Below are 22,880 nucleotides of genomic sequence, written 5' to 3'. Positions count from 1 at the left end.
TTCTTCATGCATAATACACTGAGAACAAGTAGGGCATTCTAGCCATGGTCTTATATTTACAAAAAGTGTAATCGCAGAAGCAGATTAACACGGATCACAGGGGAGAAAAGTTTATTTTCCTGGGAAAAAATCATTTAATTACCCATTTTTCAAAAAGGAGAAATTATGTCAGAGAGAAAAAGAGGGTAGACGGAATTATCCGGAAACAAATGCAAAACTTCAATGACCATTTTCCAGTGCGCATGCATGTTTGTGTATGTGTGTAACCGATCATGAATGCACTAGATATTCAGCAAACGGAAAACCTTGTTTTAATCTCCAAAGAATCTCTAAAATTCTTTGCTTCATCGTTTTGGCAAAAATTCATCAGCTCTTACACAACTCTCAATTTCACAAGCTTTGGGTTTTTCCTGCCAAAGAAAATGTTGATATTTTTTACGTGGCTGTGAAAGATCTCTGTTCTAATAAGGAGCAGATCTGGGCTTGCCCGCGGTCACAGGTACACCCATCCGTTTCTGCGTGGATCCTGTCTGGTGCCTCCCTTCACCTGGAGGTTTCCCTGTCCAGGGCCTTGGGTCTGAGGACTGAGAATCCAGGAGGTGGGGGCGCGGACTGCCCGATAGAGTACTTTTTGGTGGTGGTTTATAATGAAATATAGTCTTGGGGTTTTTACAGCCCAGGAAGGTCTGTGGCACATGATAATCTGTTGTGTGAGGAATTGGGGGGAGTGTGAGGGGGGGATACAATTTAAAGTCTGTGCTAAAATATACTGTTGAGTTAAGTGTCTGATTTTTGCTAATGCAGGACACTGTCTATAGAATTTTGTTTATCCAAGGGTTGAAGGAGTTCAGCATTCACTCGTTTGCATAACACCTATAAAACATATTGCTATGATTATGGAATTCCTTAGAAAGGTGTACCCCCCGCACTTGCCTTCTGGTATTTAAGAAAATAGATAGAGGAAAAACTCGAAAGCTATGCTTGACTTAACAGCACGTGTTTATAGACGCATTGTTTCCTCTTTGAATGGGATTTGAGAATTCAAACTGGTCACATTTATGCAGTTTCTAGTTTCTTGAGCTGCTCAGCTTGACTGTATTTTAATGTGCAGCACTTGACATTAGCGCATTAGAAGATCACGCAGAATCATTAAGGTGCCTTTGGAGAATGTAGCGGGGGATTTATGGTGTGTAGCAGGGGAGCCCTTATAGCTCACAAGCTGTTCTCAGTGGCTCTCCAAACAGATCCCACAAGCTCTCAACAACAGCTAGGCCCCAACAAGTCAAATCTTTTAGTCACCACTCCAAAACACTCTTCGTAATGTATACTTGTCCTAACACCTTGTTAAAATATGTAAAATAAGAGGTAATGGCCAGGATTTTCTTGTATATCTGTGCATGAATGTTTTGATCACTGCTGTAGCACCCGCCAGAGGAATATTACATTTCCCGGCTCTGTGAGGGTGGGGGCCCTGGTTATAACCTGTCCCAGTCAGACATTCCAGGCACTGTTGAGTTGTGTTTGTCACTCTGCCAGACTGTGGGTCAGTAGTGAGACAACGCGAATGTCAGCGCCCATATGATCCATAGAGGTGAACAGAACCTCTGTTCATTATAAAATAATGCACTTATCTTAACTTCCATATCTGCTTCCAAGTGGCTACCCTATGCGTGTGCACCCAATCAGGAAACTATACTGGATAAACTATGTAAACAGGACGAATCAAGATTTACTCAAATCTAGCATCTCTATAGCGCAGATTTGCCAATGAATAAGTACCTGCCTTCAAATCTCTGAGAATGAAAAAGGCATGCAAGTTGCCCTTTGTTGTCATGAGTGGTTCTTGCTGTCCTCATCATCATCATCATCATCATCATCATCATCATTATAATCAAATGTAAGTTAGGTTATCAGATTTAAACTGGAGATTTAAACAATTTCCTAGCATACCTGTGCTTAAGTGGAAGTGGATTAATTTCTACAATGTGAGTGGTGTTTAAAGTCATACTTAGTCCATCTTGTATTTAGAATTTGGCGACTATGACTTTGCTATAAGTTCAATGGTTTAACATGAAGTGTTGGCAGATAATACATTTACCTGTTAAATTCTTCATCTTAAATCTCATTAGTTGCAATGTAGACTACAATAGGGGCCTGAAGATTATGTGCCTTAATTTTCTCCTGAATATACAATACAGATGACTGTATTAGTTGAATAGTAATAATATGATAAAATGTTATGTAATGATTAGAGTGGCGTCGGTTACTCCTCCAGGATCATAACGTAACTTCATCTTTATGGTTCTAGTCATTATGCCGATTGAAGACGAAATCTCTTGTTCATCATGTTTTGTGGTTTGGAAAATCAATGCCCCGTTCGACAGGATGAGGAGACATTAGGGCAAACGGTTACCGGTACTTACAGTTTATTTACAAATATTTGACCTCCTAAATTTCATCTCTTCAGCATGCTTTGGCCAGCCAATTAAAACCAGTCATTACCTTTTTAAAGCAGGGTTACTTAACACAACACTGCAATTGAATTTTTGGCGGCTCTTCTTCGTTTTTTTTATAAACATGCCAGCGAATGCCATTATTTGTGAGGGATGAAGGGGACTACTGGCGCCAGGGAGATTTGATTTCAGGGGAAGAAATTGGATTACCATCCATTAAAGGCCTCACACATAAATTTATAATGTTGTGAGGGGAATGTTTTGTAGAGAGCCTCTCCCCCACTCCTTTGCTTTCTTACCGGGGCAAAAAAGTATGACAGATCACCGACGGCTTCCCGTAGGTGCACGGCAACAGGATAACGTTTAAGATAACACACTGGATTTTCTAATGCAATCGCAGATGGCGGAGTTGGGGGAGGCAGTTTGGGACAGAAGAAATCGCTCCACACAACGAGAAGGCCATTTTGCCGAGAAGAATAAAACAGCATTGAAAAAGAAGTTAGAAGTTTTTTTTTTTGCGAATAATCATTTATGCGATGGCCTATCTTGCCAACAGGCTGACAGGAGTTTCTCTGGACAGTATCATTTAGCCTAACAAGATTACACTGGAATATACCCTTTCTCCCCCCGTTCTGCTTACAATCAGAGTTCTGCTCAGGGTGATTTAAAACATCTGCATTCCGATTTAAAAAGCTAATGTTAGGATTAGGTGGGTCGTTATTTTCTCATCTGTGCGACCATGGAGGTTCCTGGGGAGATTAAGCAGCAGGTTTGTTCTCTGTCCCAGGCTTTGAAGACCACTGACATTAAGTAAAAGTGAAAGCCTAACCCTGAGATTAGCATATGACTGATGTTAAAAGGTCTGATATTTTATACTGTTCTGCGAATTCTGGCAACATACTGGACATTTCCACCTGAAACGCACCTGTGATTAGTTTAAACCGCTGAATAATATTACAGGTAGCTAATCGAAAATGAGGGAAATTCACCATTTAACCCTCCGATTATGTTAAGCTTAGTAAGCAAGTTTAGTAAGTTTCAAAAATGACTAGCCGTTTATCCATAAACATGAAAAATCAGTGAGAAACATCTCATTTTAGATCCTAAGGTACAGTAAGTGAAAGTTTGGCACCTGTATGGGAAAGTCCACCAGAATCATCCGCAAAGTAATTTGAGATTAAAATAAAAGTTGTATATTTTCTTACATTTAATACAGTTAAAGAGGGTCAAAAGAACCCCACGCAACACATTTGTATGCAAAGTTGGTACAGGACTTAGCGTAGCAGTATGTTTATTGAAAAATCATAGAGTATCAATATAAAACAAGGTTAACTGATCTTTAAGAGATGTCAAACACTAAATAGGGTCAAAATGTCCCCAAACACAATAGGAGGGTTAACACTACTAAGAAGCTAAACAGACATGCAAAAAATAGTTGACTGAGCATATAGGTATCTTTGTAAACTGCAGTGGTGACTTTCAAGCAAATTCTTCTGGTGAGACCCCTTACATTGCAGTGAGCAAGGATGACCACCAAATTGAGTGAGTGGAAACCACCAAGGCCGCCTGCAGCCTCCTATCTCTCAATCTGACTCACCCCGACATCTGCATCTAAATACACGCTCCGAGGCATCGGCCCCTGCCCAGGTCCCTCTCAAATGATGGATAATTAGCTTTAGTTAAGTTTAATTACTGGCTGAATGTTATGTTTCATTACTGACGAGCAAAATAAAAGCTTTGGGTTGGTTTTTCAAAGGGCCTCCGTGCTATTTCTGCAACTTTGCCATGGCTATAACGTAACATTGAAATACAGGGACTCGGGGCCCATTAAAAGTTCAAAGGAATTCTTGAATATTACAAATTCATACTGTAATTGCAGGGTAGATGCCAGTAATGCCTTTTCCCTTATGCTGGAAGAATGCTATCATCTGTTTATCACTTAACCATCAGATCCAGCACTAATCAGATAAAACATTTATTATCCAATTGCTCCAAAATTTGATTTGTAATATAATGTTCAATATGAGAAAATCTTGACTTATTTCCTGGTGTAGTCACATATTATCAGGAATCTATGGTCACCCTTGTCCAGTAAGACAAGTCATAGCATTCTTCAGCAGAACATCCATACAGTATAACACTGTGTTGGCACACAGGCCAACAAGTTTTCTAAGAAATCACTAACCAGTCAAAATGCAACCTTAAAAATCCTTCTGCTGGTGAAACACTTCCACTGACAAGACCATTCACATGATATCATGCCATTTAATAGACAGTTTGTTTTCCATTTTACCCCAATGCTGTATTTCCTGAGATGAGTGGCAACATAGGTATAAAACTCAGCCCAATGTTGCCTCAGAATGCTGGAAGCCAACAAATAAATTTTACAAGAAAAAGGGAGGGGACAAAACTAGGGACTGGAAATCCTGCTGGCCAGTTAAGCGGCGATACTTATTTCTTTGGACACCGAATACAGAATTCTGCTAAAACAATTAGCGGATAGTATTTAATACCACTTTTTATGGCGGGCAATAAAAACATTGTTAACATAAAAGTTGGGGCGCATGCAATAAGACAGCTATGGATCTTTAGTTCTCTGCACTCTCGTAAGGCAAGAACAAGACTTTCCAAGAATAGCTCAGAGTTTCCCCCAGTCCAGGTGAGCCTCGAGCTGGCACCGCCAGAGTCCCGAGCCAGGCCTTGACATCAGCAGCGGGCAGGATGCCTCGCAGTCGTTAACGGCAAAGCGCTTCGGGCTCTTTGAGGTTGGGGATCATTCCGGGGTTTCACTCGCAGCTGTGCGAGCAGCACGGTTTTAAACAGAGCAATGTAGGAAAACGGGTGATGTTGTATGGGAGATACTACACACATTAATGTAGGAAAGAGGGTGATGTTGTACGGGAGACACTACACATATTAACATAGGAAAGAGGGTGATGTTGTATGGGAGATACTACACATTAATGTAGGAAAGAGGGTGGTGTTGTATGGGAGACACTACACATTAATGTAAGAAAGAGGGTGATGTTGTATGGGAGGCACTACACATATTAATGCAGGAAAGAGGGTGATGTCATATGGGAGACACTACACATTAATGTAGGAAAGAGGGTGATGTTGTATGGGACGCACTACACATATTAATGTAGGAAAGAGGGTGATGTTGTGTGGGAGACACTACACATATTAACATAGGAAAGAGGGTGATGTTGTTTGGGAGACACTACACAAATTAACATAGGAAAGAGGGTGATGTCGTTTGGGAGATACTACACATATTAATGTAGGAAAGAGGGTGATGTCATATGGGAGACACTACACATTAATGTAGGAAAGAGGGTGATGTTGCATGGGAGACACTACACATTAATGTAGGAAAGAGGGTGATGTGGTATGGGAGATACTACACATATTAATATAGTAGTGGAGCAGCCTAATGGCGAAGGTACATGACTGGGACCCGGAAGGTTGGTGGTTCAACTCCCAGCGTAGCCATGATTAGCTCTGCATAGCTTGAGCAAGGCCCTTAACCCCACATTGCTCCCGCGTGCTGCACCGTAGCTGCCCACTGTACAGTACAGTAACTAGGATGGGCCAAAAGCAGAGAATAAATTGCCCCACAGGGTTCAATGAAGCATATCTTCTTCTTAAAGCTGCAGCTTGTAATGCATTTTGAAATCCTGTCCTCTTGCCAAGAAATCACATGCATTTAATATCAACTACAAACACGATTGTCAGAAGAAAAATTGACTGTGCTGCTTTGGTGAGGAAGATAAAGGTGGCCCTCAGTCTTCTAAAGCGGACTGTGTTTTGTGTGCTTTCTTTCTCATTGACACCCCCCAGGCTGCTCCTTGGACCAGAGCTCCTTGGAGCTTATGAGATGACTTGTGTCTGCACAGTATAGCTTTCTCCAAGAGGAACCCCTTAAGAGGCAGACGACTCAATCTTGCTAACGCTACGACATGGAAAAAAGCAACTACACAACACTACCAATGTTACTGGCCTATAATCGCTGGCTCACCTTGTGGGTTTTTTCCTTTCCCCCCAGAGGATTGCGAGAAAAAGGGGATCATTGATTCAATTATCTAAATCACAGTAACCAATATTACATCCTTGTTTGTGAAACGGTTTTTTGTTCATTACGGAGGAAGTTGTTTGATGTCTCAGAATAACCTGGACTTCATAAGGAATATCTGAAAGTAATCAAGTCACTGATCTCTTGGCAAATTCATGTACCATGATATGCCAGTCAAGGAGACTATTAAATGAACATGATTGCTTTGTATCATGTGCCAGCAATGCAGGCTATCGTATGAGGGCTTAACTCCACTCTCTGACTAATTGCAGGACATAATGACCGAGGATGCGGTGTTGTGCCAGTGTGATTGGACCTGGTGTCAATACTTCCCGTCCGCTGAGCCAAATACAAACAAAGATCTCCTCACACATGGAAGACATTTTCCAGTTTTAAGCTTCCTTTGATTACTATGTAATTTAAGTGGTGATTCTAAGGTCTCACCTAGTTAAGAAACATGCAAAAACATATTGGTGGCAGCGGTCAAGACGTAAGAATAGAAATGTGCAAAGGCCTTAGGCTAGCTTTGTAACAGCAAAGAAAGGGAAATTCTCAGCGCAAACTCTCAGGTATTTTCACAGGTATGGGTCCATTTATTAGGAAAAAGGATGTGTGCTGCTAGGCAGAGGGGCTGATGGGAGGTGAAGTCAATAATTGGTACAAGTGTATTCCTCTTTCTACCTCCTACTTCCTAGCAGTGCCCGAGAAAAACCGCAGGGCATGCTGGGAGAGTTCCAACGCTGTAAGCAGAAACTGTGCCTCTGATTGCTGCTTTGATTTGTGCTATCGCTAATCACCAGGGCCCTCTGTTTATCACTGCCCTCCCTCCCAGCCCTGCTGCTAGATATCGGCGGGTCGCAACCCAAAGCGTCTCTCCCGATCATCAGCCTCTAATTACGAGCTGTAATGTCCCTGTAAAGACGCCCATGAGAGGGGCTTCTGGTGGCTCTCCCGGTGCAACTGTGCAACAGATGTTCCTCCTCCGTTGCGGCTAGTGTGCTTGGAAGGGGAGGGAGGGAGGGGTGGTCTGGGCGGTGCTGATCACCGAGCAGAACTGTGCCGTGCAGAAGGAACCTTAACGGCTATGCTCTTAATCAGCACGTGCGCGGCCTTCGCTGAGATATCTGGAGATAATGTTAAGAGCCAGGTCTGTGAGCACGGGGCTTCAAAAGAATGTACTGTAAGCCCGCTATCTTTCAAGCGCTGATCTGTCTCGGCTGAGATGGGCGTGTGTCCGTGTGCGTTAGTATGTGTGCGAGTGTGTGTGTGCTGTTCTGCTGCGAGACAGTGCTCAGGGCTATTCTTGCCATGTGCGTTCCGCGGAGATGAAAGAACGCGCGGGACCACAGCAGGGGCCCAGCAGGAGCTGGCTGCCGGCGGGCCGGAGGTCTGGCAGGCAGAGGGAGCGACAAACCTTGGCCGACACCGAGCCCCGAGGACGCAGGAAGCCGGGGAGAAGACAGCGGCTCCCCCCGCCCCCCGGTCCCACCCCGCCCGGGCGGCCCACCGCAAGGCACCGCGGGGACATCAGGAGCCATTTAGGCAGCAGACTGGAGGGCTTGCAGAATTCCTGACCCCCTGCGGCCGCTACTTTGTTTGTTTGCGTAGGGTCGTTGGTGGCGGTGTCATTTCGGGGGAGTCCCGTCCCCCTCTCCTCCTCCTCCTCCTCCTCCTCCTCCTCCGACTGCTTAAGACCTCAGCCCTGGGCTCCTTTGTGCAATCTCCCCCAAACTGTGTACAGCTGTAACGGTCCACTGCTCATACCTGAGGCCCAGAGCCAGGGCTGAAACCTTCAATGTTACGGGGGGATTCAGCTACATGGTGCAGTCAGCATGACGCCTGGCCTGCCCTGAATCCAAACCCGTTTATGATCTATGCGTTCCACTCAAACACACCTTTTTAGTCACGCCTTCACATACAATGTGCATGTATCTGTTCTCAGGGGCGTAGCTTGGAATTCCGGGCCCCCTGAAAGAAAATTGCTGTGGGCCCCCATTTCCATTTTTTGTACATACGTATATTTGTATATATACATATATTGATACACTGTATATAGATATTGAAACAGCAAATTGGTTTGCCACAAGAATGCTGAAATAATATGAGTACCAACAGCAAAAACTACTACAGCCAACTAAACTGTCCACATCCTGTTTTGTATCTGTGCTAAAAACTCAAATAGTAGCCTAACTTATCTACAAATGACTTACTGACATTCGCAGCAAGTGTCAAGGTAGTTTACATTGCCATAGCTGGCAGTTGAAAAAGGCCAAAGCAGGGTCAATAAATGTAGGTCTACATGACGTACACAGCTCTCTTTCCGTGCATTTACAGGCAATTTATGCTTATTTATGTTTAGTAAACACTCAATTCAAATAAGAGACAGGGTATCCTAACTTTCGGACCACGTGATATTATATTTAATTGAATAAGCTAATATGCCAGTCATTTTCTTTGAAATGTGTGCTGTTTAATTTTGAGCAACTGTGGCACACACACCAAAATACAGTGGGCTTTCATTTTAGAGTTAATGTTAGTTATTTGCACACTCTGGTTTGTGTGGCTAGACACACAAATAAAATGGCTAGCTAACGTTAACAACAATGAACAACATATCTAGATAGGTGGTCGCAGTTTGTGGTGAATTACGTGCTTGTGTTCCCCTTTGAAGCACAAATTATCCTGGATTGCCATCAATCTAAGCGACATAAAACATTCTTAAACAGCGTTAGCAGGTTCTGCTCACCTTTCTTCTGAAAGAAATGAGCTAAAAATTGTCTCATGTTCATGTTTATTAAACTTTCAACAAACAAATTTCTCTCGGCCCCGGTAATTAGTTCCACTTCTGTTATTCACAGGGGTTATTTTAAAGGTGTGCTCAAAATAAAATAGTAAAAATATACTTATTTCTCTATTTGTTCCTTCTGGAAATATGTGATGAAATGATAAGCTGCCCTGTTCAGACTAGCCTCCATTGTCTCTGAACTCTCCTCATATTTATTGCTAATGTCTGTGGTATGACGATGGATTTCCCATATAAAAGCTAGCGATACATGGGGTGTTTCAAATCCTGCTTTCTGAAGACAGTTGCTGACAAAATGACAGGCGTGTTATTTATTTTGGTCAAAGAGCAGAGCACTTTGTGGGGAGTTAATCTGGGATGTCGACTCCCACTCTCTCCCCCTACGAGGAATGTACGCAGCGTTGGACTACGGACTACTGTTAACGACCTTCCCCCATGTGGAAGATTTAGCGCTGTAGTACACTTGAAAGCAACACAGGAAAGGAATTTCAGGAGGGCCGTCAGAATAAAACGATTATCAATGGTGCATCAAGAAAAGCTTTTGGCCTCATTTTTTGGCCAGTATTTTAGAGAGGTGATAATTCTAATTAATTTTTTTGCCAAAGCATCATTGTGAAAGCAATTGCTGTATGTTTTTAAATCAAACGTGACAAAATGGGCGCCTTACTAAAGGTGGGCATGATGCACATAATACACAATTAACTATTGAGAAAAAATTATTCATGTTTTCAGTTTGTAACCTGTGAGAAAGAATATACCTTTTTTTAGCAAACAGAAATAGTTAACACAATATAATATGAGAAAACATAATGTTTTTCTTTATATGAGACAAATTAGCAAATTGTATAGAGCTGAATAAACATGTTTAAACACTGTCTGAAGACACAGGACAATTATATGTCTAATTTACCTTTTAATTCAATGGCAGATATTAAGAATTATGCTGTATAAAATCCCTTGAATCCATTTTCTAGGCACAAGCACATATTTAACAATGTTTCTTTCACAAAGGATTTACACCACACTCACTGTCAAGATGTTAAATAGAGGTCAGTGTTCAGTTAACAACTCAATTAAATGTAATTAACTAAAAACAGATGGTAAAAATCATTGCATCATACAGAAACTCTCCAAGCCTAGAGTAGAGAAACTACTCTAAACCACATTAGAGATATTTAAATCAGCCTCCTTGACTTAACCATGTATATTTTCATGAATAATGGAATTTTTATAAAAATTGGAAGCTGGAAAATAAGAAATATGAAATGCTATAATGAATGACACAAATTTCATAATTACTGTCACCAAAGGGAAGTACTATAGCATAGTGTGTCTAGTTAAATCTTATCACAATTTGGACAACAATTCTTTGGAATTTTTGTTTTTCTAAGAGAAAGACAACTGTAGTTTCGGGCCTACATTGTCGGCTGCAGCCTGCATGGGTGATATCTCTTTAAAGGCATGTTGACATCATCTCCCACGGATAAAAAAACCCTGTGACTATGGGGAGGCGTGTCCTTTGCAGGCCCCGCAGAGTCAGCTAATTAAATGAAGATTAGTCCGTTGGCACACCAGTCACAACAGCCAGGGCACGGGGTGTGGATAATCAACCTTACCCTGCGTAAGGCAATTAGTGTGATGGCTAAGCCCTGGGAAAGGCTCTGAATGCTGCTGGCTGAACGTCATTTTTATATGGGATTGTCTGTGATATTGCTGAGGCATAATTCATAATATCATTAATCATTCCCAATTTTACAATGAATGCAACCCTGTCTGAGGTGATCACACCCAGGTCAGCCACGGATTTGGGTCCAAGAGGCAGACGGGGGGTCTTCTACAGAGAAAGTTTAATTGGTTTCTGTGCAAGGGTAAGCAGAAGCTAGAACATTGCCTGTTTGCTTTGGACGTTGGTCCCGTCTCACCACTGACAGGATCACGCTCCATAAGATCTGAATTAGGCCTCCGCCCGTGTATGCATCTGTGCTTCAGAGCTGGCTCACACAGGGCACATCTGACACAACAAGTTTCAAAAATGGATTTGGAGTTTGGTTATCCAAACCAAACACGGGCCACAGTCAAATGTGATCATGCTGAGTGCTTAATTGAAATGTTCAGAGGAAAAGCGACCCTGCCAGAAATGAAATATCCCCACCATAGACACAAACTCTGTGTGATGGAACATGCAAATTATGACAGGAAAAACAATCTTTGTCAGGTGTCAGGAAAGGTATATGTTTCAGAATATGGTTCCACTTCATTCAAAATGGGGCTGAAGCCATTATTGCTCTCAGAGTTGTTTTACAGAGGACCTGTTCCAAATAATTTCCAGATCCCAGGGCTTTGGACCATGAGCCAGCAGGTTGACCTGCTCAGTTCTGTTGTTCAGGATTGTAAACGGTTGTACAGATTCTGTCTTGGTCCCCTACAGTAGGCCCTCGGTCAAGTCTGCCTAAACCGCAAGCGTCTTGGACTCCTCAGTCAGGCCAGGTGTTTAATATCCATGGCACCTCTTCACTAAAGTGGCTACGAGACCTGAGCCAGCTGTCTGTCACTCGTAGTTGTGTTCTGCAGCCCTAATCCACAATGAAGACGGGAAAATGTTATGTTACGCAGCATTTACCTGGATATGTGACAGAGGCAACAGAGCTGTCTTCAAATTAAACAAATATGTAAACTGACTTGCATTTAATGAGAATTTTGTCCTGATTCATACCGATACAGCAGTTCTCTCTGAAAAAAACACCTTAAGGTTAAGAAACAACTGGTAGCTGGTTGACCAGTTAAGACCAGCTCCAGATCAACATGGTTTAGCTTGTTGATCAGTTCAGACCGGCTCCCAGCTTGATATGGTTTGACCAGCTTCCAGCCCAGACAAGCTACCAGCACTAGCTCATACCCAGCGAGACCAGATAATGATCAGCTCGACCAGCTCAATTTTCAAGCTGGTTAAGCTGGCATAGCTGGATTTTACAGCAGGGCTCCTTTGGCTACAGACAGAATTAAGGCAGGGCGCAGCTTAGCAAATAGAACATAATCCAAATGCAAAATGAGCTGTTTTAACACAAATTAGATTTCTGTTCTGTGATCTATGACAAGAGCAGAAAATTGTAAACCCACAAGCAAACTTTGGAAAGGCATTGGACTTTGAGTTATACAACGTGATTGATGACAGGACACTATGCGATGCCCCAGATGAAATATCAGTCGGCTAAGATTTCACCGTGCAGGTGTCTCTGGTTTCAGATGCGGTGATGTGAACCTTCATGGTCGATACTTCAGCAGGCTCCCTCAGTGGAAGCAGGTACCTAATCCAGCCATCATTGAAAATCATTATAGGCCTGCATGAGCTCCCTCGTCACCATGGTGCCAAAGACCGGTTTGCCCTCTATATCTACACCTCTGCATAGGTTTTTCAGTCTGGCCTGTTGTCACTGCTCACTTTAAGGAATCAAAGTCCAAAGCTCCTAGTGCCACATGCATGTCAAGCAAGCGCTCATTCACACCACTTTAAGTGTGGGAACCATTTCATTCCAACACAAAACGAAGAGCGAAGAGTGCGTAGGTTTAACTGTTCAACTGTTTATCTTCTCAAAAATGTACCAGTTCCAGATTAAAGAGGCACTTTGCGGTATTAGCACTTCAAGTTATTTAAACAATACAGCTGAAATGGAACAGTTTATAGGTGTGTGTGTGGTGAGGGTTTGACTGTTTGAGCATCCTGGGAATTGTGAGTAGTAATATATGATATGATATCTTGAGAACAGTGTGAGAGAGCACTGCTTGCTGCATGTCCATTTGTAAACCACTGAATATGATGACAGAAAGGAAGGGCCGTCTCCAGAGGCAGCATTATGGCATCAATATTGAGCAAGCTTTTGACAATTTGTCTCGGCGGAGTGTTTCATGACACGTCTGCTGGATGTTACGGGACTGTCGCCTGTGGCGGTGGGCAGACCACCCTGGGGGCATGGAGACGGAGCGGGAAGATTTCAAGATTTCACGCTCCCCCCCCCCACGCTAAAGCCCAGCCTCTTCTGGCAGCCAAGGGACTAAACGGCTCCATTTCGAGGCAGTAAAACAACATTCACGTCTCTCATCATGACTCACTCTGCTCGATAACACTGTTAAAGAGCAGCGCATCTATTTCACAGTCACCAGAGCCCGGCTTCAGAGATCACTTATCCTGCCCTGCGTATGTATGCAAGCCTTAAACCGTGGGATGGAGATTTTTCTCAATGACGTCTTTAGATTATTTAAGCAGGTTGAACTGGGGCAGACGTGACGCTGCTGTACCTACCCTCAACAAATCTGATGGTCATTCTCCTTGCTTTTTTTCTACTTTTTCTATTTACTGCCTCTGCTTAATCCATCACAATCTGTAAAATCTGCAGTTATGTAATCTGATACTTATCGTGAAATGCTTCTGTCTGTGTATGTCTTTGGTAAATTCTAAAAATAAAAAAAACTATCATTTCATTTCTAAAGAGCTGGACAAAAATTGCCAACAATTTTATGCAACTTTACTGCACCCATAAAAGAACAATACAGTAAACGTACAGAGTCTACACATTATGTTTGCGGTCTGAACATAATCCTATTTATGTCTCAAGACGTTTGTTATTCTACTGAGTAAAACTGTTGAATTGGGTAGTGTTGGTGGCATTATGCACAAAGTCCTCAGAATCCGATGTATTGTAAGAGGTCAAATAGAAGGTTTATACGGGATCCTGTTTTAATGAGTCCTTTCTATGAACCTCCTGATCTTTATCCTCCAAATATAACTGCTTACGACTTGCCAACACACAATCGCAGAACACTCGTATCCCAGTCTTTTAAGGACTGTCATTTTCAGATGTAGTCCTGACTCTATCAAAAAGAACTACAAGCATGGCTACGGCTCACCTTCGGCAGCGCCCGCTTCTTTGTGTTACCGAACATCATCCACTTAATGAGCCGTGCAGATAAGCCCAGACCCCAAATGTGTGTGCGACACATTCTGTTTAAGCTTGAATTTATGATTTATGCTTGAAAGTCGACCGCAGGCATGACACGCAGCCCCTGGGGACTCGTGACTGCGAACAGATTCGTGCATCCACCAATCATGCCATTAGCGCGGCTGTGGATGGCAAGCCAGCATTTTGTGAAGCAAATGGGGGAGACCCAGCCAACTTTCAGTGTGATTCACAACCACTGACCTCATGCTGGATAACTGATCCCAGTAATGCAGCAGAGCAATGTCATATTTTAATTCAAGCTGGCTCCCAAATTGTAAAAAAAGAAGGTCAAGTGCACAGTAACAAATAAATAAATAAATAAATCAAAGGAGAAAGTTAATCAGTAGCAAGTCAAAACGGTGCACGACGGTGTAAGAAAGGAACATGTGAGGGGTATTACAGTTGCCAGTGCCAAATGACGCCTCTAATATCACAGCATTGCGTATTTTAGGAAACAAACTTAATTTCCTTTATGGGTTTATTAGTAAATTGGTCATTAGTACACAGGCAACTGTCATGCTATTAAGATGGAGCACAATTAAATTCTAGACAATAGTATCAGCAAATATGTCTCCATCTCTGTGATACAAGGTTATTTTGCCCTAGAGCTGTTAGGTATGCCCTGAACAGTACCTGAACTGAACAGAAAGAGCTGAGAAGCCAAGAGTCCAATGGTCCCCAAAAATGGAGGGACTTTGTATAAAAAGAGGGTAATCCTACATGAATCACCCAATATACTGTAGCCTCAAATTAAAGCTGACAGTCTGCACTTTAACCTCATATTCATTGTTTCATTTCAAATCTGATGAGCCAGAGTACAGAGTGAAAAGAACAGAAATTGTACCACTGTCCAAATACTTACAGACACAGTATACATTTTGTTTCATAAATATTAAATATAAGCCATTCTGTCTCAAATTATGCATGATTTATATAGCATTTTGGTACTTGAAAAAAAATACAATCACATCAATTTCCATAAATATGTTTGAACTGTCTGCAGAAAATCAACTACTCTTTTTCTTGGAGTTTTTCTTCAAATTTGCCTTTCATGCAAAAATATTTTTTCAATAGAGTTGCCTTCACATTTAATGTGTACCATACTGCAAAAAGCCCCAAACAGTGCAGAGAAAACAATGTGCCACTGAGGAAATGTGCACTTATAACTTGGACACATTCCACAGGGCAGGAGGGAGAAAGAGCCAGTGAGTTCACTTAATTCAGCAGCTATGGAAAAATACAGATATTCCATGCATAAAAACACTGCTGTAACCCAAAAAAACACAAAACAGGTGCTGGGCTGGCATTTTAGAATGTCAACAGGTTTGAGGGCTAAAGTAAGTAAGAGTGGGGTCTGTGCTAGGGCAGGGGAATTCTGGGAGGGAGAGAAACTCTCTGTTCAGCAGATGTTCTGTGACTTTCTAAAGCTTCTTTTCATGGGTGCTACCACACCTCAGTGCCCCAGAAAGGTCACTTCCGAATGTATGAATTATCCAGCAAAGCAGTCATAGAGCAAACCAGTATATACCACAGTGAACGTTCTCAGATCTGCTGAAGCCCCCACAGCAGGTCAGAGGCAGTTTGTCAATGAGAAATAGCCATCATGTGACACATAATTAAAATATCCCCTATAGCATGTCTGCTACTGTACGATACAATGGGACAAATAGTCAGTAAATTAGGGGGTTAAGACCAAAGTTTGTTTGTCTATATAATGCATTTTTCTATTACAAGCTCAGTTATAACCCAAATTCTCAGTTTAGTTTTAGATCATTTTTGACACACACACAGAGCATAGCTCTCTGCATGGTCCTTCATTCCGAATCATTGTACCACATCTCCATGTGAAATACAAATCTTTCTAGTTAAACCCAGCAACAAGTTTGTATGGGGATTTCCCAGTTTATTATTTCCCACATTACTTGATAGTGCTCCCCACCTGAGTGGTCTTCCAGAATATCCAGAATATTCCAGAATATTCCAATGGTGTAAAAAGGGATTCCCTTGAAGCACAAATGGCCTTACCTCTTTTGCCGCAATGCCTGGTGGCCATTTTGCACCTCCTGGACTCGGCGATAGTGGGACAGGGTATCGTGTCCTTGGGTGGCTTTTTCACTATTTGCCTCGTCCTTGTCTCCAGGCCCCACTTGAAGCCGCAGGTCTTGTTTCTCCTGGTGCAGGTCCCCCATTCGCTCCACTGGCCTACCTCGCAACCCTCTGTAAAACAGCAACAGGGTCAATGTGGGACAGAGGGGGGGGGTTCATCCCAATTCCCCACTCAGATCCAATAAAGATTTACCAGTCCCAAAACCCTATATGATTTAATTATGCCCTTTATTTTCCAGAGCGTTCCATCTCATTTTCTCCGTGCATTACTCAAAATGTTTGATCGTTTCTATAGATATGAGACCTGGCAGACGCCTCTTACCAGAGTGCCTGGCATGTCTCACATTTTTACATGTCATACATTTTATACTGCTGGAAATTTACTGAAGCAGTTCAGGTTAAGCACTTTGACCGAGGGTGAGTGCTCTGCCAGGGTTTTAACACGCAACCCTCCTTTTCCCAAACCCCACTCCTTAACTACTGTGTCACACTGCAATAAAACTGTTGAAGAAGTGTTTTTGGCACACGGAGGGAATTGGGTGAAGCACACCAGAAGTTCGCTTACCACCACATTCCATGCTGTCCTCCGAAGGTGCGAAGCCTTCTGGGCACTCTTCAAAGCAGCGGCCTTTGTGCAAGTAAAATCCCGTTTTGCACTTGGTGCAAAAGTCTTTACTGAAACAAGATTCACAGTTCTCTATCCTGCATCCTGTGAGAGAAAAGAGGAAACGTTTGTCAGGACATACAGCAATCTCATCTGGAACTGATATAAAGGGCCTTGAAAAGATTACAGCTATGACCAGAATGCCCCCTCGGAAAAAAATACTCCTCTCTGAGCAAAACAATATTTCACTGCACTCGTTTTCCCTGACAGACATTTTGTTTTAGCGTGAGCTGGCGAATCGCTGCTGGGGAACGAGCGCCTTCGTGAATGACAACATTAGGGTTCCTAAAGAATTACCTCACGTTGACCTCTTTCAACACTGGACGGGGAACGAGCATGCTATCAGCCCGTGTTTTTGAAGCAAAGGAACAGATTTTAATTTATTGTGCGTGATCGCAGCTGGGTAAACAGTTGGGCGTGAAGGAGAATGTTTGGTTTTGAAATTTTATTGCCTAAAATACATTATGCCAAAAGATATGTACTTTCACTAACATTTTACAGTGTGTTGGGATATAAACCGTGGTTGTTATGCCTCTTTAGCTCAAAAGAACTATGTAGCCTGATGAAGGGCCTGGCAGGGTGCAAAGTCCTTTATTCAACACAGTTGTCTTTAGAAAGGGATTTGGTCATCAAAAGATCTGCAGAACCTGACAAACTATGCTAATGGACTCGTGAAAGGCCACTCCATACTTATCGTCCCACGCACCACCCGACCGCAGTGCGTAAAACACAAAGTGCACAGCGACGTATTATTGTGATCTAACCCTGCAAATAGCATGTCAGGTCGAGCAAATTACACGTGTTGCATCACAGGCCAGCATACTGGAAAGCATAATTAAAAAGGGGTTCCTGGAGAGGTGTAATTTATGACACTCCTTAGAAGCTCAAAGTGACTGATTATGAACCTGGGTTGGGTCATTACGATGGTCCATTATCCATCTCAAAGCAATGGTTTTCCCAATGCGAGGCCAGGTAGCATCTGTTTCTCTCTCCACTCTGTTGTCATTTGTGACTTTGTGTGTGAGACTCCATGTTTTAGTGATTTTCTGAATTTGGGAAAAAACAAGGGTTTTGCTTTTATCTCTGACCCTTCCAGGCCCCAAAAAGGTTCTCGCAATCACGCCCCTTAATTATAACATCTACAACTAACCATCATTCCCCCCTCGTCCACATTCCTCGACCAGGGGTCCTCCCCTTCTCTTTGAACACTGAAGTATGGCCTCTGCCCACTGGCTTGGGTCTCTCACGCTGTTCCCAACCAGTCTAAACAAACCCACCGTCCTAAAAACGTTTAAACCGGTGCTGTCTCAGACACGCCCACAGAGCGGTCACCTAATTGGTTCAACCCAAAAGACCTGGTCTCCATGGTCTTCAAACACATCATTGACCATTTAAGCAGGGCGACTTAATCTAGTCAAGTATTCACTGCTTGTTCTTTGACTTTCAAAACTGAAACTCTCTTTTCCTGTATTTAATTGAGTTACAATGACTTCAGTTTTCCATGGTGAGAATACTCCGTTAAATTAAATTGAAGAATGCACTTTGTGTGTGGAGGTGAACTAAATTCATTTTGGAACACTTCCTACTTCCTGGTAGAGCCTACTTGAAGTATACACTCACTTCCTATTAGAGGGCGCTCACTTGCTGTCAGAACACATTTACTTCCTGTCATAGCGCAGTTGCTTCCTGTCAGAGCAAACCACCATGCGCCTTGGGAATATGACCAGCGTGAGGCACCGCATAAGCTGGCAGGCATATTAAAGGGGTGTCCCACGAGCCGCATTGCTCAACCGCAGCAGAAGAATGTAAACTATGGCATAGGGAAGTGTTTTCATTCCCGGTCCCTGCCGTCTCGTAGCCGCATACGTTTTCCCACGGCCGATAACACTCTACAAGTGTCTCTTTTGTTTAATAAAGCCACACTGCGCTGGTAGAGTTACATGGCACTGTAGGGATCTTGGCGAGCAAGCGAGGCCACACAAACACGCAACGCACTGGTGCCCTTTGTTCTACCTGTAACCCGAACTCTCCGAGCGCACCGTCGATACACGTCCAGCCCAAGAACGAGGACCTCGTAAATCAGCGCCATAATTGGAGAGCAGCGGCACGTCTCTGCTTTTACAAGTCCGTGATCGCCTACACGTCTTTCATTGCACAAAGCAGAGGAGAGGAGAAACACATCTGGTGTTAATTTCAACAATTGGCTCATGTGAGCGTTGGTTATTTACACCAACAAACAGCAGCAGTTGCCCTGTACTGAAATGCACCTTTCGGAGGAACGATTACAACTCAGGGCTTAATAATTAGAATGGCTAAATCAGAGAATAGACAATGTTTTTCAAGATAATTCCAAACAACAGATAAAACAAAGTGTACATTGGACCTATCAGGCTGTGCTGAGGAAGATACGGTTTGCAACAATGTAGGATTTAAAACATACACATATTCCAAGGGAGCAAAGACAGAGACAAAATCAAACTTCTGCTCTGGCCTATCCAAAACTTGAGAGTGTCAAGTTCAATACTATAATGCTTCTCACTGGAGTCTTTCAAGAAAGGCAGATGAATGGGCGAAGGTTGGCGGTTTTTCTTTTTTATCGGATTAACCTCAGTGCCACCTTTAAAGTCCTGTCTAGGTGCTTCTGGGATACTAATAAGAAATAATGAGGTCACTGGATCTGGCGCAGTGCACAGAATGCAACGGACGACCATGCAGGCAATGTTCTAGTGCTGTAACCGCATTATCTTTCAGCCCTGTTTCTCAATATAATTAACGTGAAAGCAAAAAAACGCCCAGCTCTGGATTCGAAGGCAGCAGCTTGGTTCCTCACTGCATCCCATTGCGCTTGAGCATATTTCTGTCTTACTCGCACGTTTCAACTGCTGCTTTGCCTGGATTTCATGGCAAGTTCTCTACCGTTCGACTTCTCAAGCTTTCGAATGAAGGTTGAAGGTTGAATGTTCTCACGGAAGCTGTGCTGTGGTCGGAGCTATCAGAAATGCGCTGAAAGCGAGGGATAGGTTTGGGACTCTGCTTGTGGCCTTCCCACAAGCCCCATCGATCATTGCTTTCTCTTTTTGGGCATGATTCATTATGTGGAGTATAATTCAGTGAAATTCTCCCGCCAATGGGGACAGGTGTATTGGCAAGCAGCTGGGCAGCATGTAGCCAGCATGTAGCCTAGGTGCATCATTGGGACCCGGTGTACAACTGGGACCTGGAAGGTTGGCGGTTCAAGTCCCTGTGTAGCCACGATAAGATCCGTGCAGCTGTTGGGCCCGTGAGTAAGGCCCTTAACCCCCCATTGTTCCAGGGGGGATTGTCCCTTAGGATTAAAGCGTCAGCAAAATAACAGCCAAATAACAGTAATGCGTTAAGCGGAAGCTGAAAGCTGCTGAAAAGTCGCCCAAACCCAGAACCGCCACGCTGTTGCACGACAGAGCTGCCTGCACACTGACAAGACAGATATCACACCAAGGTTTGTTTTCCCGCTCCTCCGATCCACAGGCCTGTTGGGAGGGTCGCTGATTTGACCTGCTTTTTTCATCGTTCTTTGGCTTGAACACCGGGCCCCCGAGCCGAACCCCAGCTACTCCTCGGCCGAGGGCCTTTCAGAAGCAGCGCACAGCGGTTGTGCCGCGTCGGATTCGTGCAATGGCACGCAAGCAGGCTGGGGCGTTCCTATCAGCTGGGGGAACAGAAACATGTGAGCCAACATTACGGCGTGTTGACTTGGTTCAAGGGGCCCCGTGTTTACCAAGACCCTCTGGCTGAGCTATGATGATTTCTAAGCCCAGGGTACAGCAGACAAGCATCTATACTAGACATGGAACAGACAGACACATACAGACACACACATACACAAACGGACACAAATTTACTACTGAACACAGACACAGATATATACACGCACAAACATACACATATTTACAAGTGAACACAGACATACACACACACATACAAGACACACTCACCCAAACATACACACATTTACGACTAAACACAGACACACACCACCTAGCATCAGGAGGATGAGGTCTGGATGGCCTGGCCAGAGTCCCACAATGACAAACCAACACTGTCCCTGTGGCTTGGAGAATGATGCCACTGTGGACCTTTCTGGTGATATTCCTTGTTCCCACAGGGCACTGCATTAATGGCAAAGGTGGTTCAACTGTGCATCTGTTAAACGAAGAGGTGCATTTACAGTGTCTGGATAGCAGATACTGGACTGCATTTCCATGTGCCAGAGGCCCACCTTGAACCGGGCAAATTCCCACGCTGTGTTTTAAAAGGGGGCTAATGAAGGTGTGGGTGGAGGCCATCCAACTCCCACACCCCTCGTTAAAAAACAGTCACGAAGGGGCAAGAACAACAACAGCGGTGTTTGCTAACAGATTTTTTATGACACGAGAGGCAATAAAACAGAAAAAAAGAGGAGAAACATCACCCCAAGACGTCTCATGTGGCACATATACTGGCACTCAGCGAGCTGTGATATTTGAACCACACTTCCAGGATATTGGCAATCTCAGGCTTCACTAGCCTGGGTTTCCATCTTGGCAGGGGAACAGGGCGTGCGTTACACTTCATTCTCTATCCATGGGGGTGGGTGGATGGGTGGGGGAGAAGTCATTTGGGGATGATTTATTTGACGGTGTAGCAAGCCTTCCCCTACTAAGCTATGCAGACAAGGCTTCAGTGAGTGCAAAAGCTGCTTGACCCGGGCGCAGGAGTGCTATCCAGAATGTGTCCCTATCAATATATTTACTTCCCATAAATCTTAGTAAATTTGATAGCGGTCAAATTGCGGATGTCAAATGTGACAAATGTGTGTTGGTTTTGAGACAAAACAGAGCTGTTGGCAAAGGCAGTGTGTAAAACTATACTGAGCCAAGGCTGACCTGATATCACACTTAAAAGTAAATGCTCTTGATTCATATCTGAAATATGATTTTAAAAAAGTCATACATATCTGTTAAGACTAATCAATCACCAGTACTTTAGTTACACACCTATTATTTGCAGTTCATGGGGTGCAACTTTATTTAAGACACATGTAGTTACACACGCCTTTGTAATATTGTGATCTGATATGAATGACTATTACTCAATATATTGAATATTAAAATCGGTTGTATTTGTATTATGTTACTCATGTGGCCAGCCCATCATACTGATACCATCATAAACACATTGTGCATGCACGCCCATAGATATTACATCATCATCTCAAAACAGTGTAGCAAAGGGTAAACATAACAACTTGTGTTTTAGGAATGGTCAAATTATTAAACTTTTACATTGAAAGGGCAACCCACCAAGCTAAAGGCCACTGTCAATAGGCATTATGTTGCATTATATACTTTAGGGCATACACTTCATATACTAATACATAATAGATTGTTAAATCCATTCAAACAGATTTTACATTATTGTAGTTTTACATTATGCATGACATGCTGGGAGCCTTGAGACCAAACTGTTCGCAAAGCTAAGAATGGAGTTTTAACCCAAATAATTTTTTTTCACTGTTGACTGTTGTACATACATCTACAGGCTACCTGACAGCAATACCATGAGTTATGACCTGTTGCTGGATGGTTATCTATAACAGTAAATGATATATTGCAGTGGTGTTCGGCCCATGTCTAAGAGCATATTTTCCACTGTTAAACCTGCCTACAGAATATGGGGGAGTGAGGGCGTGGCGGGTGAGCTGGGTTTTATGCCGTGTTGAAATATATCTTCTAAACTAAGGGGGAACCTGGTCGGGGCTGCAGAC

The 22,880-nt window shown here is 43.2% G+C and overlaps 1 protein-coding gene across 1 annotated transcript in view; it reads right to left on the bottom strand.

Annotated features, from left to right (window-relative positions):
- The window catches only part of rspo2 (R-spondin 2), a 56,240-nt gene that overhangs the window by 5,566 nt on the left and 27,794 nt on the right, over positions 1 to 22,880 (bottom strand). The window contains exons 4-5 of the mRNA XM_061261385.1: positions 16,997 to 17,140; positions 16,351 to 16,542 (exon numbers count right to left, since the gene is read on the bottom strand). Coding sequence (XP_061117369.1) covers positions 16,351 to 16,542; positions 16,997 to 17,140 — 336 coding nt within the window. The remainder of the gene's footprint in view (positions 1 to 16,350; positions 16,543 to 16,996; positions 17,141 to 22,880) is intronic.

The sequence above is a fragment of the Conger conger genome, chromosome 1 (genome assembly GCF_963514075.1).
Source record: "Conger conger chromosome 1, fConCon1.1, whole genome shotgun sequence".
Classification (NCBI taxonomy): Eukaryota; Metazoa; Chordata; class Actinopteri; order Anguilliformes; family Congridae; genus Conger; species Conger conger.
The sequence above is the reverse complement of the archived record's forward strand: the minus strand, read 5'-3'. Positions and strand labels throughout refer to the sequence as shown.